The sequence below is a fragment of the Apium graveolens genome, chromosome 9, assembly GCF_009905375.1.
Source record: "Apium graveolens cultivar Ventura chromosome 9, ASM990537v1, whole genome shotgun sequence".
Taxonomy (NCBI): Eukaryota; Viridiplantae; Streptophyta; class Magnoliopsida; order Apiales; family Apiaceae; genus Apium; species Apium graveolens.
The window spans coordinates 273135205-273146937 of NC_133655.1; the positions used below are offsets into that span (position 1 = coordinate 273135205).

At 33.8% G+C, this 11733-nt stretch overlaps 1 protein-coding gene across 1 annotated transcript; it reads left to right on the forward strand.

Moving 5' to 3' along the window:
- The first annotated feature begins 1446 nt into the window (after nucleotides 1-1446).
- LOC141687100 (protein DETOXIFICATION 56-like) lies at nucleotides 1447-3373 on the forward strand. The gene has a single exon (XM_074492259.1). The coding sequence runs from the start codon at nucleotides 1680-1682 to the stop codon at nucleotides 3201-3203; it is 1524 nt and encodes a 507-aa protein (XP_074348360.1). The 5' UTR covers nucleotides 1447-1679; the 3' UTR covers nucleotides 3204-3373.
- Nucleotides 3374-11733: the final 8360 nt, after the last annotated feature.

Below are 11733 nucleotides of genomic sequence, written 5' to 3' on the forward strand. Positions count from 1 at the left end.
GCTATTGTGACCCCGGGGGTTTACGATCTTGTCAAGTTTGTAGGAGAGTTTTACTTCTTCGTTTTGATTTTAATTTAATGGTGTTCTTTAATTTTGTACGTGTTTATACAAACACTGCAGCTGCCAGGTAGATATCCTCTTTCAAATCCCAATCCCACATAATTTCATAATGTACTGTACATAAAGTTTCAATCATTGATTGTCACTCGTTCTTTCTTTTTCTGAAATGAACCTTCCGGCTAAATTTATCATTCTTCCATTATAAATTCAACATCAACTCCCTAAATTATTAGCAGCCACATATTTTTTTGAATTTATTAATAAAATTAGTAAATTACGTAAAGACTAGAGAACACACTGGCAGAGGCTTTGCAAATGGGGAACAAGTGGAACGCAGATTGGATTCAAATTCGATAATTACATACAGAAAAGTGAGGAGTATGAATCATTTTGCATGCCCCATGCCATACAAATGAGTAAATATTGAAATGAAGAATTTATATTTGAGGAATGCTAGGTAACTCATAGTTGTAACAAAATAGTTACAAAATGAGGTGACATGTGTTAAAATATAATTGGTGGACTCACGTGGGTTTCATATTATTACAAAGAAAATTTGTAATAATTTTTGGGGATTTTAACATTTTCCTTTACATTTACTATATAGCTATATTTAAACTAAGTTACACATAAAATGTAATACTCCTTCTATCATGTTTTGATTTTTTATGGTTAAATTGATCGAATTTTGACTGAGATTTAAGTGTATTATATAATTGAAATTATTTTCAGAAATTATATCATTAAATCTACAACCAATCTATTTCATTATATTATTTTTAATTTTTCAAATAATAAACAAATAGGTTTTAAACTTTGATCAAAAGCTGATCAATTTCACAACTAAAAAAGTCAAATGTTATAACTAAAATGGGCAGGAGGAGTAGTAAGATATGAAATCTTCATTCAAATCCTTATAAGTAAAAAAGAAAGTGGTTAGATTGAAGTGTAAAAAGATTATGCATGTTTTCACAAGAGTTTCTATAAAATGTTTTAAACATATTTTGAAACACTGATCTCACGGAACAAAAGTGTAAAGTGGACACAATGTGTAAGAATCTATAGGACTTCGGTCTATCAAATCCTACAAACATGGTACAAGATACCCTATAAAGGAGATGTAGGCTGATTTGTAAAACCAACAAAAACTATTCAAACTATTCATCTAGCTAGGTAAATAGCCTTTTTGTGTTTTTGTTTTCTTTGGATAAGCACATATGTAGTTTATGTTGCAGATGACCTGTAGTTTACTTCTGGTATTGTGATAAAAGTAAATAATAAAATTTAGGTTACAACTAAGTTGCAGATGAAATGCAATAACTAATAAGATACTAGTAAAATCTTGATAATCTTGCGTGTAGATCATGTCAAAAGTTCATACTCATCCCGCACTAGAGCATTATTAATAATAAGGCACACATCTTATCTCGTTCCAGGCCCTCATGCTTTTAATTGGCCTGGCCGTTACAAATAGCAACTTCTTTTCTTTTCATGCTTTACGAAAACTATTCATGCACTCACAGTGCATTACCTATCCTGTTTGTTTGTGTATAAAGTTTTCATTTTTCAACAACAAAACCAAACAAAACAAGCACCAGCAAAACTAACCAATCACCAAAATGTCGGTAACAACAACAACAACAATTCAAGACAAACCAGAAGAGAAAATCCCAGATTTAGCACCAGGTAAGCCTCAAAAATGGCCCAGATATTTCATGCAAATCGCGTTTTTAGAAATAAAAGAACAGAGAGGTCTAGCAATTCCATTGGTGGCTATGAATTTAGTATGGTTCATGAAGTTGGCCATCACTACTGCATTTCTAGGCCGCCTTGGAGAACTGCAATTGGCTGGCGGGGCGCTTGGCTTCACCTTTGCGAACGTTACTGGATTTTCAGTATTGAGTGGACTTTCGAATGCTATGGAACCTATATGTGGCCAAGCATATGGTGCTAAGAACTTTAAACTCCTTCACAAGTCACTTGTCATGACAACTTTTTTACTACTACTAACCACTCTGCCCGTGTCTGTTTTGTGGATTAATGTTGATAAAATCTTAACTTTTTTCGGACAAGAAAAAGACATCGCCCTGACCGCGAGGAAATATCTCGTCTATCTACTGCCTGATTTGGTAATCACTTCTTTCTTGTGCCCTCTGAAAGCTTATTTGAGCTCACAAAGCCTGACTATTCCAGTTATGTTGAGCTCCACAGTAGCTGTTGTGCTTCATGTTCCTATTAACATGTTACTTATGAAAGTGAAAGGATTACAGGGAGTCTCCATGGCTGTTTGGATTTCTGATCTTATAGTTGTGGTTTTGCTCACAGTTTATATATTGAGGCTGGAGATTAAAAAATCAGGAAAGTGGGAGGGAGGAGGATGGTTTGAGCAAGGAACTAAGGACTGGATTAGTTTGCTCAAGCTTTGCGGACCATGTTGTTTAACCACTTGTCTTGAATGGTGGTGCTACGAAATCTTAGTCTTGTTGGCTGGTTGGCTTCCAAATGCAAGGCAAGCAGTCGGGGTGCTGGCCATTGTCCTGAATTTCGACTACTTGGTCTACTCTGTTATGCTCTCCCTGGCCACTTCTGCATCTATTCGTGTGTCGAATGAGCTCGGTGCTAATCAACCTGGCCTAGCATATCAGTCAGCATGTGTGTCATTAGCTGTGAGCTTCATCACGGGCTGCATTGGTGGTGCAGTAATGGTAGCATCTAGAGGCATATGGGGACCTTTGTTTAGTAATAACAAGGGAATTATAAGTAGTGTAAAGAAGATGGTCCTGCTGATGGCATTAATAGAAGTGGTGAATTTCCCATTAGCAGTTTCTGGAGGAATAGCGCGAGGAACAGCTAGACCATGGTTGGGTATGTATGCAAACCTTGGCGGCTTTTACTTGCTGGCTTTGCCTTTGTGTTGGACTTTAGCTTTCAAGGTTCATCTAGGACTTGGTGGATTGCTGGCAGGATTCTTTGTTGGGATGGTTGGTTGCTTGATCTTATTGCTGGTGTTTGTCGCAAGGATTAATTGGGTCGAAGAAGCTGGGAAAGCACAGCTACGGACCTCACACCTGGAAGAGGACCAAGAAGCTGTTAGCAAGGACCGAAAGCACAATCTTCAGACACCAATTGATGCTGTAAATTGAGATTCTAGTATTTATATGCATACACACACAACATTAAGTGTACATTGCAAGTCATCTGAAAATCAACTTTTGGCAAAGAATGAGAGCTGCAAGATAGAATGTATTACTTCATAGAAAAAGCTGAATTATACCAAATATCGTGGCTGCCATCCGTGCAACATAAGACAGAACTTAGAAAACAATGTACTTAGTCTCAAGTCCAGCTTGATCCATGTACAAACTGTGTTCTGCATACAAAATTTATGGAAAAACAATTAACGAAAATTGAGTTTTGAATAGCCTAACAATACACAAGTATGATTGCAGTTCTCTAAAATGTGTGAATTAAATCAATGCTGACACTTGAAAGTTAACCAAGTAGAAGGTTTTTTTTTGCTTTTCTGCTGCTAAATTCAAGTAGAAGTATTACCTTCTCAACGAATGATTCAAATATTATTATAGCCCTGTGTGGAAGCTCTCGCTTGACTTGCATTTAAGTGCATTTGACATTTAAGAATAACATAACTTTTGGTCATTGACAGCAGAGCTTAGAAACAATAACCTTTAGGCTTTTAACAACCCAGCCCAGATAGTAACAACAATAACCTAAAGAAAGTATCATTAGAACCAACAGAACCTGCAGGTTTGAGATTGAGACAAAGTCGAGACTTGCGAAATTACTAACAAAGCTTGCAACTCTCACTCTCAGTCAGTATTTTCCTTTCACTGCATTACCCGTTTAGTCTCTTAATAAAAATTGCCTTCTATATTTTTTTAACATTTAAGAAAAAGATTGACCCTAAAAAGTTGTAAGATAAAGAAACGAAACACCGTAATTTATTTTTGTTGTTGTTGTTGTTCTAAATCTTCTTGCTTGGGCCACTGTTGGAGGGACCTGATGCCTGTGACATCTTTGCTGATGAAATAGACAACTACCAACAAATTGAGGCACCTAAATGCCGGACAGAGAGGATATAACCAGTTGCTTGCAGGTATAAATTTCATGTTGCATCATTAAAATTTCTTTTTGTCAAGAATGAACAGTCTGTTCAGAACAGAGACCTGTTCATCCTAAGCAACCTCGAATCGCCAATCCCAGCAAATTTTTAAGCTTCTTCTCACATTGTTTTATTTAACATGTTGATTTATGGAAAACATGGATCACTTGACGTATTCTTACTTATTTGTACATAACAAAAAAAATAATTTTCACCTAAACCCCGCTAATCTCAAATTTTTTGCCTACCTATTTCCACTTTCTGCTGCATATTCCAATTTTTGTATAAGAACGTTTAACACAAAAATAAAACAGGATAGTAAACCTCATGAAAGCAAGGACTCATTGATTTTCATATAAGACAAGGTTCTCGTTTAACAGTAACAGTAAAGATCTTATTGAATAAAGAAAACATTTATAAATTACAACTAGAACATTCGAAAAACAAAAATACTAAATATTTTCCTAAATATAGTCTTGGATTGAACTTGTGCCCTAATCTGATATAAATTTTTGATAGATCAAACTATCCAAGCAGCCGGGGAAAAGCCTTTTAGGCAAGGGAGGCTGATGCGACGGACTTACACACTTGATACAGATGGCCACTAGAACCATCCATAGGGATGACCAACAACATCATACTCTCTTTCTTTCAGTGCCATCGTAAAAAGTCTGCTTTTCATCTGAACCATAGTTAGGCACTAATGTCACATGGCTCAGATTATCGCCATTTTTCTCTATCTTTAGTGTCTGCCTGCTTAAACCCTTCTTCAGCATTACTTTTACGTAAATAATCCATCACGCTGCTTTAGAGGACTGATCGTTAAATAAACTACACTGCACCCTTCCAGTAGATGCATGTATGCATACCCGGTGCAAATCTTTTTCTCTAACAACTCGTAGGAACCATAAATATCTATCATGTGTACGGCTTTTTGACAGATCATATGAACATGTGTATGGAATGATTTTAAAATGGCTTTCCGCGTGGGCTTTTAATTAAGAATTTTGTAATATTGGAGATGCTCTAAGCCGAACATTATTTCATTCATAAAATTTCTTTAGCAACTTCTAAAAAATATTTATTTGTTTATAATAATAAATTAAAACATGTATTCAACATAACTATAAACTCTATTAATTATATTGCAATTAGAATCCATACTTGTATACTCAACTTCCTCGTAATTTCGTATTTTATAATTGGTGTAATTTCAAATTCCCGGTGGCCAAATTATAATGTTCGCCCGAATTTTTGAATTTTGACTAGAAAATTTTAAATCGAGCCCATTTTTTTTATTTCTTTGATGCATATGTACAGATCTGTTAATTATGGACGTAATGATATTTTTAGTTGATTTTTTTGAGATGTATTAGGATTGCCCGGATTTTTTTAAGTTCAAGTTTTCCGGTGACCGGATTTTTCTGAGCAAGATTCTGACAGTCGTTAAAATCTCTTTAACGGATGGATTTAATGGGAAAAAATCTAAAAGTTAAATGACCTAAAATACATAATCTGAACTAGTTCAGGGATCCAAAAAATAAAAGAGTAATAGTTGAGGGACGATTCAATTTATTATTCCTTTTTTAACAAATTATATTTCATTGATAAAAATCATGAATACAACACGGAGCGACATAGTTTCCTTCCGTTATAAAATTATATCATCTAATTGAAGAGTAAGCAAATACTCCCAAAAATTAGATAATATCTCCTTTAATCTCTAAAAGGATAACCAATAAAAAAAGTTTCATTAAAACCCTGCAAGAGTAAAATCATATGAGAAAAAACCTCAACATGGAGAAAGAGTGCCCTCTAGAAAAATTACATTCTATATAAAATAAGTACGAATAAAACTAGTGTACTCTGATTGTTATAGGAAATTCATCATGTCATCAAAATTTGTAATTAAATTATCTTGTACTCCGAGATTCCTAGATAGATAATTGTGTTTTAAATTCTTATAAGAGAAAACTATAATTTGTTAAATAATTATAAGGTATTTGTAGAAAGAGTGAGGGTTAATAGAAATCATAAATTCTTTTCTGAATTCGCTATTTAAAATCTGATTAAAACAACTGAAAAGAAATAACAACTATATTTAAAATTTTCAGGTGATTTTTTGACATTCCACCTGAAATTTATATTGAAGAAATAATTCGTAAATTACAAAATAATTACATAGCTGCAAGTACAATGTTTCTTCTCAAGAAATATTCTCTATTATGCTCTTGGAAAGACACTAGGGTTCTTATTTATTATTTCTCGAAAAATAAACACTGCTACATATAACAACCATCGATATGTAAAATTATAATACCGCAAGTGGACGGTTTTTGTTGTTAGCGAAAACTAAAAAGTATGGGTCGAATCCACAAGGAGACTGTTTCAAGAATTTCAGTTTAGCTATTATGAATTATTTCTAGAGGAAGAACGAGTGTTGAGAAGTTTTAACTAACTATTAATGCAAATTAACTATGTTTAAAATCAAATAACTACAAGTCTACGACAGTTAAGTTCCACCATGTTTATACCAAACCACTTATAAAAATATAGCAATTCAATGGGTCAAGTAATTAGAGTATTGTTAATCTTTTCAAGCATTAATACTCACATAATTCCAATAATGCTCTCACACTCACATTTATTCACTCACATTTATTCTACTTATCGTAAGTGTGACTATAGTAAGTAAAATCTCTCGATCTACTACCCATATTTGCCTACAATTTAATCAATGATATTGGCCAATTACATAAATTAAGCAATAAAACATATAAATTATAATCACTCCTTACATATTAAACTAATAACAAATTAATATGTAGTCATGGTGCAAATATGGCTTCCCTTTTGAACCGTGGAATGCAACTACTTACTCATATTAGCTATAAAAGCACTCACGCTCACATTTATTCTACTAATGCTCTCGCACTCACATTCATTCTATTGATTGTATATGTGCCTCTAGTGAGTTAAATCTCTCGATCTATTACACATATTTGCATATAATTTAATCCATGATATTGGCCAATTATATAAATTAAGTAATAAAATATATCAATTAGAATATCTCATTACACATTAAACTACTAAAAAATCAAAACATATTCATGGTGCAAACATGGCTTCCCTTTTGAACCCTAGAATGCAACTACTCAATCATATTAGCTATAAAAGCAATAAGAATAATGAAGAGATCAGAAAATACCTTAAACTTTATATTAGTGAAGAAATCAAGATCCTGTTAGGAGTTGTCCCGCATCATTTGTGGAAGGGGCATATTTCTATAATATAAGCAACCAGTAAACTCCATTAGTATGATACCTTTTGGGAGTGAACCAAAAATAAACCCGTACGGGCTCGGCCCAAAGCGGACAATATCATACTAATATGGAGTTAAACCTACTTAGCAAGCCCAACAAGTGGTAACAAAGCAATGGTTATAGCGGTCCAGAACAATCTCAGATGGGCTTCCAGAATGGACCTAGAAAAAGGCAGATGGGCTAAGCCAGAATAAGCTCAAGGAAAAGGCAGATGTGCCTTGCAGTATGGGCCTAGAGGGAGGCAGATAGCCGAATGGATTTTCAGTATGGGCCAAGGGGGAGTCGGACCAAATAATCAGGAGGCAGATTCGACATGTGTCGAACCCGATATTTGAAAGGGGAGATTGTTAGGATTTTGACCCACATCGTTTTTGGGAGGGGTAGATTTATGGAATATAAGCAGCCATATAACTACATTAGTATGAGGCCTTTTGGGAGTGACCCAAAAATAAATTCGTGCGAGTTTGGGCCTAAAGCGGACGATGTCATACTAATGTGGAATTAGGCCTGCTTAGCAAGCACAAAAAGTGGTATTAGAGATTCAGGTTAGAATGGTCCAGAACAATCTCAAACGAGCTACCATAATGGACCTAGGAGGAGGTAGATGGGTTACCCCATATGTAGGGGAGAGCGTGGGCCGGTTCAACTCGATTTTTGGATAAACCCGAAATCGAACCCATGTATCTTCGGTTTTAGGAATCGAAAACCGCAACCGCAACTAATTTATCGGTTCGGTTTCGGTTTCAAAAATATCGGTTCGGTTTTTAATCGGATCGGTTTTGGTTTCAAAACCGTAAAAAATAAAAATGATAAAAGGTTGCAAGTTAAGTAAATAAAACTTAATAAAAAAAATGATGTTGGTTCGTAAACAAGATACTTATCCTCATCCCCCATTTCAATATCTTCATTTTTATCTTTATCATCACCGGTAATACAACACCCTCTTAGAGACACAAGATTTATATGCTTTAAGTTACTGATAATTTCAACTTCATAACAGAACTCGGTATTACCCTAAAAATCCGATTCTATAATCTTCTTGATAACAACCACACTTCCATCATATAATGTTCCTATGAACTATTATGATGTAAATAAACATAGTACAGGAACTTAAATATTGCATAAAATACTCCTATGATGTTTGGATAAAGACCTACTTTCAGCCAAACTACGCAAATATAGACTGATTTTTCCTTTGAAGGTTTGAAATTATATTTTACAAATTCTAGAAAGTATATAAAATAATTGAATTATATATTATATATCTATATATATTAGTAATTGGTTCGGTTCGATTTTTTCGGTTCGGCTGGAAGCTATAACCGAAACCGAGCCATTTAAATCGGTTCGATTTTTAGTTTTTCGGTTTCGATTTTGGATCGGTTTAACTCGGATCGGTTTTTACCAGTTTTGATCGGTTTCGGTTCGGTTTCGGTTTTTATTCGGTTTTTTGCTCAGCCCTACCAGTATGGGCTCAAGGAAAAGGCATGCGGGCCTTCCAGTAACGACCTATAGGGAGTTAGAAAGCCTGAAGAATTCCAGTATGAGTCCAAAGGGAGAAGATCACACAATCAGGTGGCAGATTTGGCAGGTGTCTAGCCCGATATGTGAAGGGGGAGATTGTTAGAATTTGTCCTGCATCATTTTTGGAAAGGGCATATTGTTATAATATAAGCAGCTAGTAAACTTCATTAGTATGAGACATTTTGAGAGTGACCCAAAAACAAACAGGTGCGGACTCGGCCCAAAGCGGATAATATTATAGTAATGTGGAGTTAGACTTGCTTAGCAAGCCTAACAGATCCAAGTTAGAACAAAATATCCAATGGAAGAGATGAAGAACATAAAACCCTAGTCTGTGGCGAAAGAACGCACTTATATCTATATCTCTAATTAATGATCAAAACTAAAAAATAAAATTTAAACTCCCTCTAATAATAATATCTAATCCTATTTCTAAAAATAAAAGTATTTTTAATGTTCTAATAAAAACAAAAAAAGAATTCCATATTGGAGTAGGATTTTAATGTAAAACTCGCAGCTATTTTTGCTCCACAGTTTCTGGTCTCTTCCGGTTAAATTTTGCTTCTCGACCCATATCTGAATTAAGGAAAATCTCGCAAGCTTCGCATGAACTATAAGATCATTAAAAATGGATATCTGGATCTCAAGATACGGTCCAAACAATATTTGTAGCCCGTGCAACCCAATAATCCAATTTTTCTTCTATTTTAACTCCAAAATAGATATTTTTGCTCCAAATCCTTCCAAGTCAATGATTTTTTATTTCCTATAATAAAATATTGAAATATATTAAATAAATATCCAAATCAATGCAAAATATATTTAATATCATGATAAAATTATCTAAAAAATATAAATATATACTATCAACCATCATTTAGTTTAACTTAGACATCTATATAAGAAATATACAATTTTTTTAAGGAGCTGAGAGGTACTGGAATCTTTAAAAATATAACAACATAAACTCTGGAAAAAGCTAGTAAACACAAAACATTCAATACATTAAACATTGAGCTACCCTTTTTGACATACACCAAAAACTAACTATTACAGTCCTGATAAACCTTTAACTAAAATTAAAAGTTATGATATAATTTAAGTTCTTTATACATTTTTAGCCTACCAGACAATACATATCTTCCATTTTATAAATCAGTCACAAGGCATAACTTTACAACCTTTAAGTACGCTCTTAAGCCATCAGTGCTTAAGCCATCAGTGTTTACATTTTCGTGCTTAAACGGGTAGTCTGCAATAAAAATAAGGAAGAACACGATGATGAGCGAGGAGCTCAACAAGTACTCGATGACGTAAAACAAACACGAAAACTTCAAACATATACTCACACATAAAATTTGGATCCTAACTCCAGAACGAACATTTCCAAAGAATTTAACATTAACACTCTACGGTGACCAAGTTGTTGGGTATACAGAATTGTAACTAGCTTGTATGGGTAAGAAGAAGCTGATACTTTCTTACTATATTCTCCACATGTGATCAACTCATGTTGCGCAACTCCATGGTCATCAACATTGACCTTATGGCCATTTTAGTTCGGCCAACACCAATTTAAACCATAGCAACCAATTTTTCTAACTAACCTGACATTCCAAAAATAATATCACAAGTATACAACTTGATATAATTAACCTTGTTTTAATATACAATCCAAAGAAATAAGTAAAAATAATCTCAAATAGATCATTCAATATGAAAATTCAAGCTTTTATTGGTTAAATCATACATAAGCAGGGACGACAATTGGAAGAGTAAATCGAAAGTCCAACAAGAGTCGATAGAAACAACAGAGCTCAAATATCTATTCAAGCAAAGAAAATGGAGGAATTTTTTAGAGATTGTCCAGGCTTTGTACTACTAGATACTAGTAAAAGTAAGTATTGAATGCACTAGAAATAAAAATTCAGAAAACTGGCTTTGTTCAGTGAGTTCAGTAACAAAAATGGAATAAAAATGAAAACAAGCAATTTCATCGGACGTGATTAATGATTTCAGAAAAATGTTTAACAATCTTGAACGATTTAAGTAATTAAAATGCCAAAAAAAGGGGGAAAAGTGCTAGAACTTAACATAATTCAGTCACTCAACTAATTAAGAGTTCAGAAAGACGATTTCTTATTAAAAATCAAAGAATTACTCAATATAACAACAAAGTAGAGATTTATATTCAGAACTTGAACCATATAGAAGAAATGATAATTAACCTCAAAAGGGTCTCGATTAAATATATTCATTTAAAATAAAGGAAGCAAAGGATAATTTCAGGGGAATTATAAAGTAAACCAACAAGCATCACCAACACCACATACTCTACTATCTACTAATTTATTCAAAAATGAAATCAACAAGAAGAACAAAGTACTTTCCTGCTTCCTTAAATAAACCAGTCCTCCAAACTTTCCTAGACAACGATCACCCATTACAGGTTTTTAATTAACGATGTGCTTCCTGCAAGTTCTCCAGTACTTTTATCTTGATGAATTAGTGTTCGCACTAAAGCACACGAAAAAATACACGCAAGCTCACGTGATCACAAGTAGTATAAGATATAAGTCAAGTTTATTCCCACAGGGATTGGTTTAGGTTAAGTTCAGGTTATGCACTTATGCAACAATGTATGATTACTGTTTACAGCTAAGACAAGTAACAAGTAATTTGATTTGATTAACTACTTAA